This window comes from Eschscholzia californica, unplaced genomic scaffold, assembly GCF_041429995.1.
Source record: "Eschscholzia californica isolate CP2 unplaced genomic scaffold, dmEscCali1.0.p SCAF_5, whole genome shotgun sequence".
Lineage (NCBI taxonomy): Eukaryota > Viridiplantae > Streptophyta > Magnoliopsida > Ranunculales > Papaveraceae > Eschscholzia > Eschscholzia californica.
In genome coordinates, this window is record NW_028238472.1 from 38,561,173 (window position 1) to 38,580,922 (window position 19,750).

General features: G+C 35.2%; 2 protein-coding genes across 2 annotated transcripts; one reads left to right on the forward strand and one right to left on the reverse strand.

Annotated features, from left to right (window-relative positions):
- Nucleotides 1-303: 303 nt before the first annotated feature.
- LOC147539060 (bet1-like SNARE 1-1) lies at nucleotides 304-2,035 on the forward strand. Its single transcript, XM_086644513.1, has 5 exons — nucleotides 304-474; nucleotides 1,110-1,257; nucleotides 1,456-1,512; nucleotides 1,608-1,667; nucleotides 1,762-2,035. The coding sequence occupies exons 1-5, from the start codon at nucleotides 464-466 to the stop codon at nucleotides 1,849-1,851; spliced, it is 366 nt and encodes a 121-aa protein (XP_086500639.1). The 5' UTR covers nucleotides 304-463; the 3' UTR covers nucleotides 1,852-2,035.
- Nucleotides 2,036-2,602: 567 nt separating this feature from the next.
- On the reverse strand, nucleotides 2,603-18,713 carry LOC147539061 (beta-glucosidase 12-like). Its single transcript, XM_086644509.1, has 13 exons — nucleotides 18,514-18,713; nucleotides 15,425-15,494; nucleotides 15,204-15,262; nucleotides 15,036-15,111; nucleotides 7,351-7,428; nucleotides 7,172-7,259; nucleotides 4,902-5,148; nucleotides 4,440-4,555; nucleotides 3,876-4,096; nucleotides 3,663-3,694; nucleotides 3,377-3,479; nucleotides 3,114-3,222; nucleotides 2,603-2,934 (listed from the first exon to the last, which is right to left on the reverse strand). The coding sequence occupies exons 1-13, from the start codon at nucleotides 18,619-18,621 to the stop codon at nucleotides 2,766-2,768; spliced, it is 1,476 nt and encodes a 491-aa protein (XP_086500635.1). The 5' UTR covers nucleotides 18,622-18,713; the 3' UTR covers nucleotides 2,603-2,765.
- Between the last annotated feature and the right edge of the window lie 1,037 nt (nucleotides 18,714-19,750).

Below are 19,750 nucleotides of genomic sequence, written 5' to 3' on the forward strand. Positions count from 1 at the left end.
CAAATCAACCCATTTTTTATTATGTCGAAATCTGATGATTGTAAATCTTCACCATCCACTCTAGCCGAAATTGATCTCTTCTGTTGTTTTTCTTTTTTGAATATTGACAACATAGTCATTACAAAGGCATTGATACATCGATACAATGTGATGAGCACGATAACTGCCGAATTACTACAGGCCTAAAGCCCAACAAAATTAAATGGCCTATAGCCGACGAATGAAATTGCCTAAAGCCTACAGAAATTAGTGCCGTCATGACTCGATGACCGCATCAAAAACATCCCTCCCCTTCTTCAAAGTGCACCAGTTGGAAATTTGCACAAAGGAGGCGCCTTCTGAAAGAAAGAGGAGCGCTTCTAGAACTTCCTAAACACCATTTTTCGTGCAAGTACAGCAGCAGAAAAAATTTTGTTCGTTGGAACTCGGAAGTGGTGATTGAAAAGATATAACCTGAAGAAATATGATCAAACGGTATGTAACAAATTCATTAGGATTAGTTTCTTTCTACTAATTTTGATGGATCTGAAGTTTCTTTGATAACATTTTTTACTATTTGAATCAATTTCTTAGTAGAATTAGTAATTTAGGTTAAATAACTTTCTTTTATGATTTGATCACATGTTTTAGGCCTATGATTTGACAGGAACTAATTTTAGGTTTTCTAGTTTTCTTGAAGGAATTTTGTGAAAGAAAACCAAAACCCTTTAACCTAGGTATCAAACTCATTAAGAACTTGGAAGATCTGATCAAAACCCTTTAACCTATGTATCAAAGACATTATAGTCCTAAAAGAGAACAATTGTGTTAAGGTAGGTTAAAAAATTGGAGAGTCATATAGACTAGATGTTACATAGAATTATACCGCGAATGCCACATTTGTCTACTACTTTAGATTGGCAAATATGTGCTACTTTTGGTTTTTCAAATTAACGTTTCCTAGTTTGATATGCTTCGTTCTTCTCTATAACTTGAGCCCGTATCATGGTACAAATTTACTCGTGCTTTTTTAATGGTTAGGGTGCCTCAATTTACTTTTGTCGATTTCCTTGAACTTTTCGACAACAAAGTATTCTAAAGGAAGTTTACTGAATTGTTTCGTTTTACAGGGAGCTCAGAAACAATAGAGCAGCTCTTTTCGATGGATTGGAGGAGGGAAGACTCCGGGGTACATCATACTCTTCTCATGAAATTGATGAGCAAGATAATGACAGAGCAATGGATGGATTGCAAGATAGAGTCCTTATCCTTAAGAGAGTAAGTTTTAGTGTGTGTGTGTGTGTGTGTGTGTGTGTGTGTTACATCGGTGTTTTAGACCATAGATTGGGTATATACCGAGTGAACTTCAAATTCATAGTGCTCATCTCCATGGCTTTCTGTTGTGTTCGTTTCGATGACTTTTATCCTTTTTAAAAACATATCTTGATTCGTGAATACTTATATTTAAACGAACAGTTAACAGGCGACATACATGAGGAGGTAGAGACTCATAATCGTGTCCTCAACCGAATGGTACTCATGCCACAACCACTTCTCTTATTTTCTTTTCTTTTTTACTCTGAAAGTATTTCCTTGATTTCTCTACCCTATGAATTATATTTGATTAGGGAAACGAGATGGATGCATCCAGAGGAATCCTGTCAGGAACTATGGTACGGTTCAAAACGGTACGAAAATTAGGTCCCTTCTCTCCCATTTGTTCTTCCTTTCGTTTGCTTTTATGATACATTTTCTTATTTTTTATTTTTTTCCCAACTTTAGGTATTCGAGACCAAGTCAAGTCGGAGAATGTTTACACTCATCGTCTCTTTCGTGGTGATATTCCTCATTATTTATTACCTAACCAAGTAATCAATACAAGTCAAGTGATATGTTTTGTGTCCCAAATCGACTACTTATAGTCTATTTTGTGTTTATAAATAATACGATATTGGTTACCATTTCGTTGCCATGTTGTCCATTATGATCGTTTGAAATATCTCTTAACATCTGCTCTAAGCTTATATTATAGTTAAAAACGAGAAACCATTGATTTTAGCTTGGTTTTGCGATATGTTAAAGGGAAGTTTCTAATACTAGAGTGTCCTCTTGAGATAGCTTTGTTTAACTACTACCACATCATGTTAGAGATCTAAATTGCGTTCTACTTTGAAGTAAATTTTATGGAAAATAATTCTAAAAATCATACGTGGCAATCAGAATTTCCAAGATTGAATGTTGCACTGGAGATGCTCTTAAGACTAGTAAGACTCTTTGACCTTGTTTTTACGAAGTTCTCCAATTTATAGGTAAGGTCCTAATATAACACATCATAGGAACTTAAAAGCCAAAAGACAAGAAAGAGCAATTAGCATACAAAAAGTTTCTATAGTATTATGCGATGAACTAGAGCACCATAGCACCATATTTATAGGTTTTGCCAGCCTTTATGGGTAGAAACCCTAACTCGGGGAATCGACCATGGATCAGCTTGGGTTCTCCACGAGCCCGAGCCAATTTTGAGTAACTCGGCCAATCCAATCGAGTTTAACTGCTTAGTTTCTAACCAACTGCAACACACCAGTAATAATCTAACTCTGGCTATTTTTTTGTTCCCGAGAAATAAGTGCAACATACATATTATTCAACCCAAACTGTGCATCAAGAATATACAATGATCATTGAATATATCAAATTCCCCAGCCGGCCAGCCCTATAAATAATTACTATATAATGGATATACAAAGACTATATATACACATAATTTTTCTAGACAAATGGATGGCTTAAGACGAAAGAAAATTGGTGAACCATTTCATGGAAGCTTTTGGGTATCGTTTGAGGGAGTTTTTATAGTCGATGTAGCAGAATCCAAATCTAACAGTGTATCCACTGCTCCACTCGAAATTGTCCATTAATGACCATGCAAAATATCCTCTTACATCCACTCCGGCCCTATATATTACAAGTACAAACAAGAAATCATCAAATTAATTTTGTGAAGCTTGATAAATCTTGGACAATTCTTACTAGTAATTCGGTTTTGAGGAAAAGTAGGCCTAGTAAACTCCAACCGGGAATATACTGATCTTCTTAATGTAATAAGAGTAACAAGATTGCATAATATGACTTACTTGATGGCACTTAGAACTTTTGAGAGATGAGATGAGCAGGATCTAATCCTCGGTTGATCATTGAGAGCATTCTCTAAAGATACATCTTCATCGTTTACCTCACAAGTTCCTGCCAAGCAAAAATTATTAAACCGCAATACTAATGAAATGTTTTATAAAATATAACAAATTTTATTTCGATTGACAGCAAAATTTAATGACATTTTCAACAAAAAAAAAAAAAGAAAAGCAAAATTTAATGACATGACTGTTTAACTACGAACCATTCTCAGTGATATAGACCTTAGGATTGTTGTATCGACGTTTGATGTACAATAACAACTCCTCTAGTCCTTCTGGATACTCGTACAACCACTTTGCACCACACTGCGTTTCCAAAAGCATACAATTTCCAAATTATATTTTGATTTTTGAATATAACATAACAACTATGTAATGAGAGATACGTTCTATCTATTCTAATATTATATAACATATGTCTCGATAAAAAAAAATCCCCCTTTACTAGCACGACTATAACATAATGATGATTAAAGACGTTTGACTTACCATTGGGCCAATCGGGACTCCGTTCCTCTCCGCTGATGTCCAACCACGAATAACAAAAAAGAGAAAAACAGAGGGACAAGTATTAATATTGTACTTGACGTTAGGGAATTTCGTGGTAAAGGTGGTACTTTTTTTTTCGGGGATTATGAAGTTTTATATCTTAATCAAATTATAAAACTAAGAAAAAGATAGAATTGCAATGGAAACACGTACCTGTCGTATCGACATAGGAGTCAAGAGTGGCGGAGATAGGTAAGCTAGTAGCTGAAAATGGATGACTATAACCATATTTTGAAGTGTAGTAATTGACACCAATAAAATCAAATGAACCTTTCACCATTTCCTTCTCTTCTTTTGTGAATGAGGGTAACCTCTCTCTTACCAATGCCTTCATAATAAATGGATAATCTCCACGAAATAGTGGATCCATGTACCTGTTTAATTAGGGTATTTAAAATTTTCATATTCCCATAAATGCAAAAAATTTCGTAGCATAGTAATATTCGAACCATCATACAGGGTCTGTGGAGGAACGTGCCCCAAAAGTCTAAGGTCGTATCCCTTCGGTCGCTCTTTACATAAATTGGTTCCACAAAATGTTGGTTATAATTCTATATTTACAACGTATTAGAAGATCAGTGTTTGCTAATGTGCCGTCACAAAGAGAAGTTTTCGCCTTGTCGGTTTGCCACTGGTTGCAATTATCAGTCAACTAGGGTGGACTTTAGAAGATAATATGTCAAATTAGTTCATAAAATAAATCAGTGAAGAACTTACCATCCAAATTGAAAATCAAAAGCTCTATGACAAGCTTGCTCACAGTGATAAGAATTTGTATATGGTTTTGTCCAGTGACATACTAATGTTATTCCAATTTCCCCTTTTTGTGTTGCCTGAAAAGTATCATAGTTAGATTTTGTCATTTATCTAGGCACACATTAATGAGAGAGGTCTAAAAGTTCAGTATGAGAGAGAGAAAGGGTTTGTGCACAACTACTCAACTACACTAAAGACTTCCGGAAGTGTTAGAATCACAAAGGATTTCGACAAAAGAAATAGTCCAGCTCATGTGGCGGTTGTGATATTCATCTCTCAACTGTTCAGATTTAGTCAAAATTTTAAACCACAACTGCCACATCAGCTGGACAACTTCTTTTGTCAAAATCTTTTGTGATTTTAGCATTTTCCAACGACCTTAGGCATCACAATTGATGTACAATACATTAAACTTTATATTACCTGAAATTTTTGCTTGTAAAGAGAAACCGCAGCCGCATGAGAAAGAATAAGGTTATGGCTAACAATGTATGGTTCAGTTGTAGAATCACCTTCACAAGTTTCTAAAGTTGAACTCCTTCCTGGAGCAGACAAACCTGAGCCATACCCTTTAATACTGAAATTCCATGGCTCATTCAAAGTAATCCAATGTTTAACTCTGTCTCCAAACTCCTTAAAACATATCTCCACATAATCTCTGAAATCATCCCTACAGAAAACACAACATCGAAATTTCATATTCATATGCGAAACTAGAACGAATCCTTGATAAGATCAACACCCAACTTCTGTTTGATATTGTGCTACCACACATTTAATAGTGATCGCTTTTTTTTTACTAAAAAAATAATAGTAATTGTTTTGGCGTGAAAAAACATACTAGGATTTCCGTTTAGGAAAGGGAGATCATATTTCAAAATATTTATTCTCGATTCTCTTGTTCTCTATTTTTCTATTGCCTTATTTTTTTTCTGCAACTACCACTTAGATGTATATAGTCGAGTTCTTTTCTTCGTGTAGAAAAAAATACAATATGAGGTCATAAATTTTTTTCACTTTATATACTAAATAAGTGGTAAAGAAATGGAACTTGCAATTTATGGGGTCTGCGACTGCGCCCCATAAAAATCCCAGAAGTTGGGGTTTGTTATTCTCGTAACGTATGTAGTCTGCAAGTTCAAGGAGGTAAAAATAAGAGTAATAATTGGGAACAAGAAAAATTAGACAGACTCTAGGCGTACATCCTATGTGGTTTGCTGTGATTCGTGGTTTTGATGATTCAAATCTACTAAATAACGAATCATGGAAAGCCACATAGGATGAATGTCCAGAATCTGTCTAGTTTTTCTTGTTCCCTATCATTTTTCTTCTCCTAACCTTTTAATTGATGAATATAAATATTGTATCCTATTAGTTTTGGAGAGAGCATTAGAGGCAGTTGAGTGTTAGGGTTTTGTGAGCTACAAATACTAAAATCTTTGAGAAATTTGTTATATATGACAAAGAACAACAATAAAGAAAAAAACAATCACACATAATATAAGAGTTTTACGTGGTTCGGTTTACTAGATCTACCTCGCGGCGAACAATGGTGCACTAATTTTCACTATGAAGGAAGAACAAGTCACAAAGATATCTCCACGTTTCAATTTATATAGCTCATTGTAAACCCTAATCTCACCGCTCATTGTCTCTCTTTTGAATTTCGGAAACATATCGACATCCCTTAGATTGATATCTGCCCCAATAAGACTAAGGCAAACATAAGCTAAACGGGTCGGGGCAAAAATTTTGTGGTGGGACTCCTAAAAGCAGTTTCGCGGGTCGCAAACCGGGTAGATATCGATCCATATTCAAGACACTTTCAACAAAATCTCTGTAATCTTGTTCTTTGTTCATAGTGAAAAAAAATCACCACACCATTGTTCGTCGTGGAGTAGGTGTGTCAACGGACCCGCGTAAATCTCTAGTGTTTGTGTAATTATTTACTTTCATAATTGCTTTACGTAGTTTGTTTGGTCTTCGCCATAACACAATTTGCTTCGATGCCTTTAGAGTTCTTAATCAACATTTAAGTAATGGCATGTGTTATTAAGAGTATGAATAATAACATGTAGGGTAGTATGTATAATTATGATGTGTATATGAGTGTGTATAAGACGGTTCTACGATAATTATGAGCATTTTCTATCATTACGATGTATCAAAGCATGTATAACTGTCGGTTGTGCTCATGTGTCATGTAGTCACGTTGTTTTAAAAAATTAGCATTTAAGTTTAAGGTTGTGAATACTTGGTTACATGTCCCAAGCTATGTATGCTTATTTCTTTCTTAAATTTGCTTGTGAATGTGATATTGGGTATAAATGTCATCTTAAACTCCAAAAGTCATTTCATTTGAATGATAATACATCATAAATATAATATGCAATACATCATTAATTCGAATGAGTACTATAACCGTCAATTAAGACATCTTAGACTTTAATGGTCATATAAAGACCCTTAAGCCATTGTAGAGGGTCTGAAAATTCATCTATTCCTAAATGTTACATGTGATAAATCTCGATAATAAACTATTTCTACCGAGATTTGATTCCACGACTTCATAGGCTTAAGAGGGAGTGTCCAACCATTGCACTAAAGGATGCTAGACTGTATAAATATCATCTTGTCGATAATGAATCGTTTAAGAATAAAAAGCTTAAAGAGTATATGTTAGATTGTCATACACAATATGTGGACTGAGGAAGCCTCCATATTCATCTTCTAGATATTGTGGCGAATCCCAATGGAATAATGTCACGAAAGGATCTATTCCTGCTCGAGTATAACAAAAAAAATACTTAATGAACCAATTAATACCTATACAAGGAACAAATTGATAAGTTTAGATGATAATTGAAATTACCACTTTCAATCAACTCATTTATAAGATTGTTGTAGTAATTGATTCCCTCTTGATTTATTCCTCCTTTAAGTGATCCTCCTGTTATCAAAATAAATAGATATTCAAGAAGTCAATATGAATATTAGATCATTGTAGGAAGATATTTTTATTAGATGTGAATGTTAGATTACAACAAAAGAGAGAACTATGCCTACACGTATGGATCTCTCCCATTATGACTTTGCCATTTGTTTCTGTTGTTCTCTGGTTATTAATCGATAAGTCGATTTCTCTCTATCTTGGCTTGATTCGGACAGAGTTTCCTTTCTCTAACTTTATAGAGAGATAAACTATTAAAGAATAAAGATAAGTCAATATTCCTTCTTTCGGGCTAACCGAGATAGGTGTTTAATGTAGTCGAGGCAAGAATAAATTCTCTTTCCTTAAGACATTTTACACCCCCGTAACAGTACCAAACGTTAGGGTGAATGCCTTCGGGATACAACGACTAACCTTTCAGAATTTTAAGATGGTACTTCTATATTCTGAAAGCGGGCGAACCTTTGTCAGTATTATGAGCTCTTTGACTGATGCGGATGATCTTCTAGATGCTTTGGAAATTCAGATTTCACTCGAGACTTCTTTCTTCCTTTTCCAGATATTCTAGTCTATCCAGAACCTCTAGAAAATACTTCTTTAATTAGATATTCTAGGCTAACCAGAACCTCTAATTGTTAGAAGGGAAGAGAAGAAGATAATGAATTGAATTGATGTTCTAGACGACCTATGAAGAACTTCTTTCTTCCTTTTCTAGATATTCTAGTCTATCCAGAACCTCTAGAAAATACTTCTTTAATTAGATATTCTAGGCTAACCAGAACCTCTAATTGTTAGAAGGGAAGAGAAGAAGAGAAGAGAATGAATTGATTGAAAATTGGAGTGGATTTGGTTGGTTTATATAGGAGTTGAATGGATGCATAGTGTCTGTTGGGTTAAAAGACATATCTGTTCGGAATTAGGGACCAAACAGGAAGTATAACTGATTGTTGAAGTCGGTTATAATCTGGGACGTCGGATCTGGGTGAAAATCTCGGGTGGAACGCCCACCGTCAGATCAATACCGAAATGTGCCCACAGATTTGGATGCGCGTGGTATTCGCTCAAACGACCCCTGATCTAACTTGTCCCGTTTGACGTTTCAGACCCTGACTTAACCGTTTTTTCACCCAAACTTCAAACTCGAATTTCTCATTCATCCGGAATCGGATTCGAGTAATTCTTTGCTCTAAATTTAAGAGCTCGGCGAGACGAATGCAATGGCGCGTTCGGTTTCTGAATTTGACGAGTCGGGTCGAGCCAAAATTGGCTCCGATTCCAACAATCCCCCACATGAATGAAAATTCGAGGTTTACTATATACAAACATACTATACTGACATACTGACACTAAAAGAGCTCATATGCGGAACTTCGCTGCATCAGAAGAAGGTAGTCTTTCGACTTTGAACCTTTCCTAGTGAATAACTACAAGGTCTACAAGGACGGCAGTGAACTTATCGTCTTGAACTGAGTCCTGGAAATTGTAAACCTGAATAGCTATCACACAGCTAATCCCTTACCGACTTAGGTTCTCGGTTGTGTTCATTTCGGCCCTGAACATTCCCGAATTCATGTGTGCTTTAGAGAAGTCGGCCTAGACGACCTTCCCACGGAACCGGCATCATCACACACATATAGGTTATCCGTAATAAGGTATCCTGCTATACCTCACGTTAGAATCAAGTTCTAAGTTTTCGGATTCATTAAAAGCTTAATGCTTAGCCTCTCAATGCAGGCAACACTGTTATCATCCTAGGAATGGGTAAGAGATAGAAATCTCTTACAGTGTTACTGTCGAGTCAGGATATAGCTTCAGTTGCCCTTTGAACCTAGATCGTGGGATCTCCAGTCATCTAGGTAGGGTTTCACCATGCCTTTACTCATTTACTTTAGGCGTTTTTGCCACATTCCCCTTGATGATGCAATTTCAACTCTCTTGTTCACCCTTGTTCTTTACGGATCCGCCAGGTAACGTAGGATTGAGCATAATTAATTTATGCATTCCTTGAGAGCAATTGCTTTACGGTGCTAGTCTATTTATTTTGAATTCTCTAGACTTACCGTATTAGTGCCTACGCAACAACTACTTAGGTTTATTGCGTGCACTGGCTTCAATCACAAACAAATATCCTCCAGGAAGTTCACCTACTTCCTTTGCTTTCTCCAAAACAATGTATCCATTAAGGCCTTTAGGATTACATTATTGATCCAGCTATGCACGTCTGCCTCTGAGGATTTTGTGATATCGTAGCCCTTAGTGGTTTGTCATATCCACTGTTTTGTATCTGAGATTCGAGTGTTGTCCACATATCTTCGTTTTCTTTTATGATATGTACAACCAATTAATACGAGTCTGCTCAGATACCTAAGAACTATTTGTTACTATGATAACTCTTTCTTGAATTTGTTCAAATTCAAGTATTTATGCTTATCGTGGTTTTTGAGTGATTATTCTACCATTCTCTGTCTAACCTTGCACTTTAGATTATCAATCATGAGTAATGATTCAATCTGGAAAAACATCGAATCATATCTTCTTAAACACTTTCTTATTCCTAACTAGTATTGTCTGTTCTTTTGAACAGATGATCCACGGTTGAATCTCGTTACTTAGTTTAGGATTAGGAAGAGAAGTTCTTTCCATTTGTGTTTTTCCCAGATTTGTTGAGTGAATTTGGACATTCACGTCATCACTTATATTCACACACTTGATTTCCGACTCTTGTCACAACTTAGTGAATATAACTATAGTTCTTAACTCAATTAAACCTTATTGACCAACATTCTTATTGGTTAAATCTGGTTTCCGAGGTACTCTATAATTTCCCTCTTTTCACGTCCATATGATGTTGTATCGTCAGGAGAATATAGAGACTTTTATGCCATTTATAATTGGCATTTTGGTTCCTTTTGGTTCCCCCCACATTTCAAGAGTATTTTCTCTTATTCGTCAATTTGGTTGGAATTTTATAGTATTCCATATAGGGTACTGTTCAGATATGTAACAATATCTGCCCCCACAGTTCTAGGGTAACCATTGGATTCTCCTCTTTAACAAAACTATTTTCGTACACAATTTCTTTAGTGTAGTGTCTTTAGTTTTGTTCTATAACATGATGATTTATGATCATTAAAACCTTGAGATATAATACAAGGCGAGTTTCTCGTTTAACTCTTTCTTAAGTTATATGTCTTAATCATATATACTCGTTTGATAGACTATGATCATCAAAGTTATCATTCATTATTTTGTCCTTTATCGTCTCTAGATTTCGTTCATACTCTTGAATTGAAAATCTTACCAAGACCCTTGAATTTACTATTCGAGTCACGTCTAGACCGAATGATGTAATATTCAACTTTACGTCTTATCAACCTTAATTCTCTTGTCTATCCAAGAAGATTAGGTTGCCATGAGGATTTATAAGGACTATTCTGTAATGATACAAAACTAGGGACCTCCTTACAAAGACTTTAAGGATTTATTTATAATAACTCCTGATCTTGAGATCTTTCAGCCAAGGTCCTTCCATTTAACATATCTGAGGATTCCTTGTAATTCTTAGACAGGCCTAAGGACCTTCTAGAGAATTATTTACCGCCTGAATATGTTATACGAAATAACTTACTTTCTCGAAGACAAGTTTAATTTCAGAATTTTGCATTCTTCGTCAAGTTTGTATTCGAGAGTGTTTCACGGAATTTTTCATTATCTCAGACCGATGATTTCTTTCGAACAGTTTATCGTCTCGTAGCTATTTGTATAACGAGAACATTCTGTCATCGACCTTGTCTAACCGTTTAGGTTTTGACATTTGTCTTGACATACTTTTCCGCTAACTTATGTTGTTGTCATCTTCGATTTGTCATCGAATTGAATCTTTAGGATCATGTATTCATCATTGATCGCTCTATGTATTCTCGATATACGGTTTCACACCCAGTATTTATGTCGATACTTGGTGGTCAAGGTGTCGCTTAGTTTTTCGATGTCTCTGTTATCGAGAAGATATTTTAAGAGTCATCAACTAAGTCAACATTTGTGGTCACCATGGGTTGAACCTTATTTCTGTTCTTGGCTAGTAGTAGAATTTTAGTGAAATACTTCACAAAATTCATCGAGATTAGATTGATCATCGATTTTTAATCTCCACTGATCGAGTTTTATCCCTTCTAATGTTCTGTGCTTCCATTATACCAAAAGAGTCGCCGTTTGATGAACTATGCCATTCTTGGCGTATATCTCGGCGAAGGGAGATTTATACTCTCCATCTCAGTCGTTTCTCAAAGCCTCAATCTTTTTACAAAGTTGAGTTTCTACTTTGATTTTATAAAGCTCGATCTTTTCGATTGCTTTATCCTTACGTGTTAGTAAGTAACAGAACCAAGTGGAGTCATTGATAAAGGTAATGAATTGCCTTTTCCACCTTATGTTTGAACCGTTCTTAGGTTATAGGGTTCATTGTGAATTAAGTCTAAAGACTTTGAACAACGTTTTAGTCATTTTTGACTATACACATGTTTGACATGTACGTCTTGAGTAAATTTCGAGTTTCGGAATTTAACTCCAAGCTCATTAATGTCTTTAATGACTTATTATTCACATGTCCTAATCTTTCGTGACAAATATTGGAGGACTCAATAATATACGCATAATTATTAATTTTATTAATAATAGGTGCCTTCGGCATTACATGGGTAACATTTAATTGAAATAACCCCCCACATAAGTGGCCCTTTCCAATATACATCATTTTCTTAAATATGATAACGATATCTGACAGAAAGATTAGTCTGAACCCGTTCTCACTTAAAAGAGAACCAGAAATCAAGTTCTTTTGATTGTCTGGAGCATGGAGTACATCGGTCAAAGTCACCTCTATTTCGGAAGTGAATTTTAACACGATCTTTCCCCTTACTTTGACTTGGGTGGTCGAGCCGTTTACCTTGAATAAGGTTTCTCCTTCGGCTACCTCTGTATAGGAAGAGAATAGGCTTTTGTCACTACAAACGTGATGATTTGTCTTAGAATCGACCCACCATCTCTGGTTGTTAACCAGGTTATCTTCATGTGCCTCTGCACAGAGGTTCATTTTATGAAGTAGATCAAACGCCTTTTCGAACTCAGTAATCATTAGACGGTGATTCCGATTTTCGGTGTCTTTTGCTAATAAAGCTTGGTTATCGGCTTTTTCCCTTTGACTGTCATATGTGGAGTGACAATCTTTGGCTAGGTGGCCTCGCTTTCTACATTTGTAGCATTCGACAGGCCTTTGCCTTTTCCTCGACTTGCCTCGCTTCTGCTTCAGAGCGAAGTCAGTTCCCTTGAACATCTCTGGGTTTTCCACGTATGTGGTGTTAGGCTGAAGAACCCGTAGGGTGGTTCTTGTTCGTGCCATTTCCTTTTCTGAAACACACAGAAAGTAAGCCAAATTAATATCTTATAACCAGAGAAATAATCGCTATATAAAATGTCTTAAGATTGTTGTTCTCTGGTTATTAATCGATAAGTCGATTTCTCTCTATCTTGGCTTGATTCGGACAGAGTTTCCTTTCTCTAACTTTATAGAGAGATAAACTATTAAAGAATAAAGATAAGTCAATATTCCTTCTTTCGGGCTAACCGAGATAGGTGTTTAATGTAGTCGAGGCAAGAATAAATTCTCTTTCCTTAAGACATTTTACACCCCCGTAACAGTACCAAACGTTAGGGTGAATGCCTTCGGGATACAACGACTAACCTTTCAGAATTTTAAGATGGTACTTCTATATTCTGAAAGCGGGCGAACCTTTGTCAGTATTATGAGCTCTTTGACTGATGCGGATGATCTTCTAGATGCTTTGGAAATTCAGATTTCACTCGAGACTTCTTTCTTCCTTTTCCAGATATTCTAGTCTATCCAGAACCTCTAGAAAATACTTCTTTAATTAGATATTCTAGGCTAACCAGAACCTCTAATTGTTAGAAGGGAAGAGAAGAAGATAATGAATTGAATTGATGTTCTAGACGACCTATGAAGAACTTCTTTCTTCCTTTTCTAGATATTCTAGTCTATCCAGAACCTCTAGAAAATACTTCTTTAATTAGATATTCTAGGCTAACCAGAACCTCTAATTGTTAGAAGGGAAGAGAAGAAGAGAAGAGAATGAATTGATTGAAAATTGGTGTGGATTTGGTTGGTTTATATAGGAGTTGAATGGATGCATAGTGTCTGTTGGGTTAAAAGACATATCTGTTCGGAATTAGGGACCAAACAGGAAGTATAACTGATTGTTGAAGTCGGTTATAATCTGGGACGTCGGATCTGGGTGAAAATCTCGGGTGGAACGCCCACCGTCAGATCAATACCGAAATGTGCCCACAGATTTGGATGCGCGTGGTATTCGCTCAAACGACCCCTGATCTAACTTGTCCCGTTTGACGTTTCAGACCCTGACTTAACCGTTTTTTCACCCAAACTTCAAACTCGAATTTCTCATTCATCCGGAATCGGATTCGAGTAATTCTTTGCTCTAAATTTAAGAGCTCGGCGAGACGAATGCAATGGCGCGTTCGGTTTCTGAATTTGACGAGTCGGGTCGAGCCAAAATTGGCTCCGATTCCAACAGTTTCCTCTTACCCAAACTTCCTAGCTACTTATGACTGATGTGATATTAAAAGTAGGGATAGCGACTTAGGACCTTTGGGTGGTAGACTGGTAGTTAATTACTTAAAGCATAGATATTATTAGTGGATAAGCTTAATGGTGAGAATATTCAAAATAAGGTTAATTTCATTTTGGTCCTCAATTTGTAACCAACTCACTATTTTGGCCTATATAAGTGTTCCGCAGTTCGATTTGGTCTCCGGACTTCTTATTTGGCTCCCCAATGTTTTCTAACCTCTTAAATCTATCCTCATGGCATTTCTGTAATTTACTTTTTTTTTGTCCACATAACCTCAACAATTTCCACCTCTCCTTCCACATAAGGTCGGAAAGGTCACTAACCGACGATTTTTTCCGACGACTTTCATTTATTTATTTATTTATTATCTTCTTCTTCTCCAACCTCTGATCCACCTCCTTTCTCTCTCTACTTCTCCCCTTTGTCGAAACAGAGAATAGAAAAGGGAGGACAGGGGAAGGTGGAGAGAGAAGAGGAGGGAGGGAGAGAGAGACGGAAGACAAGAGAGAAAAAGAGGTGGATGAGAGGTTGGGAAAAAAGAAGAAGATAAAAAAAAAATGAAGGTCGCATTAAAAAGTCGCCAACCACTGACTTTCTCCGATGACCTTCTTATGTGGAAGAAGGTGAGGTGAAAATTGTTCAGGTGAGGTAGACAAAAAGAAAAAAAGAACTTAAATTACAGAAACGTCAAGATGGTAAAACTTGGAGGTTAGAAAAAATTTGGGGGTCAAATAAGGAGTCTAGAGGCAAATCGAACAGTCAGACACTTATAGGGACTAAAACGGTGATCATAAATTGAGGGCTAAAACAGAATCAACCTTTAAAATCAGTAGCCCATTTGAAGATGCTTTTATAAGTTTTATAACTTTTACTTCGAATCATAAATATAATCTTTTTTATTTTTATAATTTGTGATACAGGTCTAGTAAATGAAACACATACTAGGAAGTATTCTTGTCCAGGAGATGGAAAATCTATAGGCATCAACTCCTGTATACTTCATTATTTCCACATCTTCCTGCAACAACAGTAATTCAGATGTTCATAATTAATCTACCTGATTCAATACATAGAACCAAAATAGAAATAAAAAACGTTTTCCACACTTACTTTGTAACGGTGATACGAATCAATAGCTACATCTCCATTGCTTCTATCTTCGATTCTCTCTTCACCAACCAAATCAATTATTAATAAGATATTCTATATTTCTTTCACTTTTTTTATAGTCTCCTTACAATTCTTCAACAAAAAAAAAAAATAGTCTCCTTACAATTTATGTGCTTTTGATTATTTCAAAAGTATCTTAAAGTAATTTTATAAATTATTACCAGGATGACGATGAGTAAAACTGTCCCAAATGCTTGGTCCTCTACCGCCTTCATCTGTTGCTCCTTCAATCTACATTAATTTCAAAATATCTCAATTCATAAAATGCTTTTAGGTAACTGTAGCTTTAAAAGAAAAGAAAAAAAGAGCGACTACGCATTCTATTTCAATAATAGTATTAGACATATAAGTTTAGTAAGATATTTAGGTGTTCTGCCCTTTAGATAAAGTTCATTATAAATGAGGGGCTAATTCATTGTCGATACTAAAACGATTGTAAACTATCTCTTCGCTAACGTATTATGGTAAGTTTAAAAAAATTGCATTTAAGTTGATGAAACAATCAAGGCCATTGATTAACCATTTAGAATTTTAAGGAATAATTTATCAGAATATAATAAGGCTTATGCTACATTAGCATCTAAGTGAAACTCCAATCGCGATTTTAAGAGATTTCTAGAAATGGGAATTGGAATTGAAGGCCCGATATTCATCTTTGGGTCTATCAATACAAATAGATGAATTTTTTTATTGCATAAATAAAAATAAAAATATTAACTTTTTTTAGTTTTTTCTAGATAATTCATAGAACTTAATTACAACAGACATGCAACAAGATTATTTCTCTATGGATACGGTTAATCCACCTTATTTTTATTTATTGTTTTCACGATTCCCAAACTTGTTAAAAAAAATAGTGACCACAAAAATGGAATCTATTCTATATCAATTGTCTCAATAGAAACACTCAAAATAGCAGGCACGTAACAATAAATTGGGGTACATAACTCCCCAACATAAGGTCCCCCTATTGATATATAACTACTGTACAATGTCTTGCTCCTACTATGCATTTGATACTTTAAACGCACATCAAAGTACCTTCTCCTATCCATTACAATCTAGAGTGACGATAGGGGGACTCACTGGATACTCCCAAGTGTACTCCCCCTCACAGTGACAAGGTCATTTTGGTCTTTTCACAGTTTTTGTCAGAGTGAAAAGACCAAAGTGGCCTTGTCCTGTGAGGGGGAGTACACTTAGGAGTATCCAATTCATTTTCCTCAATTTAGGGGGTTGCTCATCAATGTTACATTGGTCAAAATTGAGTATCTCAAAGATTTATTCTTGCCACATCATATTCAGATTCAAGTTGAGTGTTGTATTGGAGAATGTTTTTTTTTTTTGCTAAAAACTCAAATAATCCTAAGTGTCAGTTTGAATTTTTCAAGTTGGATGGTGCATTGGAGATGCTCTTAGCATAAATGGTTATTAATTATTTTGTTAGTTTTTTATATTAATTTATGTTTATATCTGATTCTATAGGTCACCAAGTCACCAACATAGTTGTGGGGATAGGCCAATATTAAGATGATTCAGGAGAACTGTCAATACATCATGAGTCATAACAATGCGATAAGGAAACATTTGGGATCTCTTAAAGTCGGGATTGTGACACAAAGTAGCTCGGAGTCAAAATTGTGAGTGATAGTCACATCAAGGTACTAAAAGGATCTTGGAATCTTATTATAGTTTTCCTCTTTTTTTCTTATTGATCATTAGAATCTTACAATACTTTCAAATCATAGTAAATTTAAGATACGCAACCTAAGAGGCTAAAGACCAAATTATCTAACCTCCAATTAATCAATTACGAAACACCTAAATGGCATTTTTGTATGCATAATTCTTGTATATCTAATCCCAAAATTCGGAGATCAATGGATTGATTACTTAGCGGGGGTTGAAATCCATTGTTAAAAGAAGTGAGTAACTAAACCCAAGAGGGTTACAGACTTGACTGCTCAAAGAGAATTAAGCAAAGTCAAACTAAAAATCAGGCGCAAAAAACGAATATCAATTTTTTTTTACTTAAGTTAAGAATCATTATATGATATAGATACATCGTGATTGAATAAAAGTGACTTTTAGAACAAAAATTCTATTTATCCTTCCATTTTGGTCCCTCGCCCAACCCTCTGCCGATGTGACGACATATCAGTAGAGTATATTTTCTCACAATTCTCTCTCCAATTGCTCTACACTCAAGTGATATGTTACCACATCGGCGGAGAGCTGGGGGAGGGACCAAAATGGAGGGATGAATAAAATTCCTCCTTTTAGAATGACCCTTAGAGTATATCTACGTGTTTTCAATTTCGGATTTGTTTATTATGTAGAACTTTGAGTTTCAATTCCACTAATATCCATGTCAATATAATGACTATCGTAGATCATTGAAGTGACTATATAGGCACCCCACAGTTATTGCTTTTGGTGCCCTTCACACGGAAAATACAACCTTTATGTTTAAGTGAGGCGCCTAAAGCAAATGATACAAGGAACCTAAAGCAATCCTACATTGAATAAGCTTCATAACTTCATCACAAGCACCCTATAGGCCAAAACCTTTAAGGTCATCAGACTTGAAAGTCTATGTATTCTACTAACATCTATCTTATTTCAATGCTGACAGGGGACTCGCTCGTACATTTCCTAGTGTGTTCTCCTAATAGGAAAAGGGTCTTTTTAGACCAAAATAACTCTTGTCTTGTTAGCTAACTCAGCTATAGAGTGTGTCAGGGAGTACATCAAGGAGTCTCCAAATCATTTTTTTATTTCATTTATACCCTCGTTCAATAAACTATATAATTTTTTACTTTTTATAGAAATAGAATCTAAGATCCCCATAATATCGACTACACCGAATAGTAGTGGACAAAAAGATTTACAGAGAAAAGGTTCCTTGTTGGGTAGTTTGATAACCAAACATAAAGCTGATTTTTTTTTTTTTTTGTTGAAAGAAAATTGATTCTAAATAACACGAGAAAACTTTCTTTTTGCCTGTGTAAGATTCTATTTGAAATCGTTTAATTCAAGTTAATTCCATCTTCTCAATCAGCATAAAGATCTTTTATGTCCCTTGATAGATTGGTCATACAATTATCCAAGAAATTTAGTAAAATAAATTATTATATATTATATATATTCAGATCACATTTTATATGGATATATTGGTCTTAAAATCTAAATTTTATAAGAATTTTGCATGGAGGGTGGAGAGAGATAGAGAGAGTAGTAGAGAAGTAACCTGATAAGCAGAAGAAGAAAAACCAAAACTAAAACCAGGAGGAAAGCAAGTTCTTCCTAAAGCAACTTCTTCTTCCTCCTCTTGAGAGATTGATTCAATTAGGGTCATGCTTGTCACTTAACCAAAAGAAACTACTATGAGAAAATATTTTCTCTCCCCATATTTGTATCCATCTTTTTTCTTTACATAAATTACGTGTCAATTTGGAATTTGGCTCCAACTGGCTAATTTTGTAGGCCACGTGGAAACGGGCTAGGATTATTGGACGGGTTGTCTCACTCGTCACTATTTTTTTATCTGAGTTTGTGCGGGTTGAAGAACCCGACCCAGAAACTCTAAAAAAAAAATTGATAAACAAATAAACATAAATTAAAACACCAAAAAGATTGAGGAACCTGTAAAAAATAGTAACAATATTGAAAGTCAATTGTGTCTAATTCTTATAATACCATTTTTTATCTTCTCTTACTATCTTCTATAGGTCTGCAGGTAACAAATTTACTTATTTCCACGAATCCCGTCTAAAGTTACTAAAGTTACCGAGGTATTTCTTTCAACAAAAAAAAAATTACTAAAGTTGCTGAGTTATTTCTTTCAACAAAAAAAAAAGTTACTGAGGTATTTTACTTATATGGATACCATCTATGTAAAATTGTATGAATATGCATTTCAATCAGCTGATGATGGTTAAAGTCCCCTAATTACATCAAGACAAACAGGGGTTTACAATTTGAATTAGAACTAACAACTATGTGACTAGGACTAGTTAGTTATGTCTGACTTCTAATTTTTTTTTTTCCTTTTCTGATAAGAACAAAACAACCGAATTAGATGGCTCTCTTATCACTTAATCTAGCTGGCCAAGACTGATATGGTCCCTATCTACATCTGCACTTATCTTTCAAAAGTTTCACAATCTTAAAACTGCAAAAATCCAATTCAACTAGTTTTGTAAGGTTTGGTTTTACAAGGCAAAGAAAGTACCAAGAGAATCTCCAATACAAAAGTCCGAAGATCTTTATCAGTCCTATTTGTCAAGTTGCTATTGAGATTCTCATTCCTATGTAGTAGAAATAGAGATCCTTATGTCCCCAAATTTAAATTTTGATAAGTTGGACAATTAGAAATATCTCAAGAGAAATGGAGTGTCGTTTTGAAATATCTCTATTCCACCCTCCACACATCATTTTTGAGATTTTAGTTGATTTTTTTGTATTGGAGACGATTAAAAAAACTC

Excerpts from the sequence above, each read along its gene's own strand:
- LOC147539060 (XM_086644513.1), top strand. Across the intron at positions 1,258-1,455 it reads GAGTCCTTATCCTTAAGAGA|TTAACAGGCGACATACATGA; the intron begins GTAAGTTTTAGT and ends TTAAACGAACAG. Across the intron at positions 1,513-1,607 it reads ATCGTGTCCTCAACCGAATG|GGAAACGAGATGGATGCATC; the intron begins GTACTCATGCCA and ends ATATTTGATTAG.
- LOC147539061 (XM_086644509.1), bottom strand. The coding sequence starts at position 18,621 with ATGACCCTAATTGAATCAATCTCTCAAGAGGAGGAAGAAGAAGTTGCT. Across the intron at positions 15,263-15,424 it reads TTTTACTCATCGTCATCCTG|AGAGAATCGAAGATAGAAGC; the intron begins GTAATAATTTAT and ends TGGTTGGTGAAG. Across the intron at positions 3,695-3,875 it reads CTCCTATGTCGATACGACAG|CGGAGAGGAACGGAGTCCCG; the intron begins GTACGTGTTTCC and ends GTTGGACATCAG.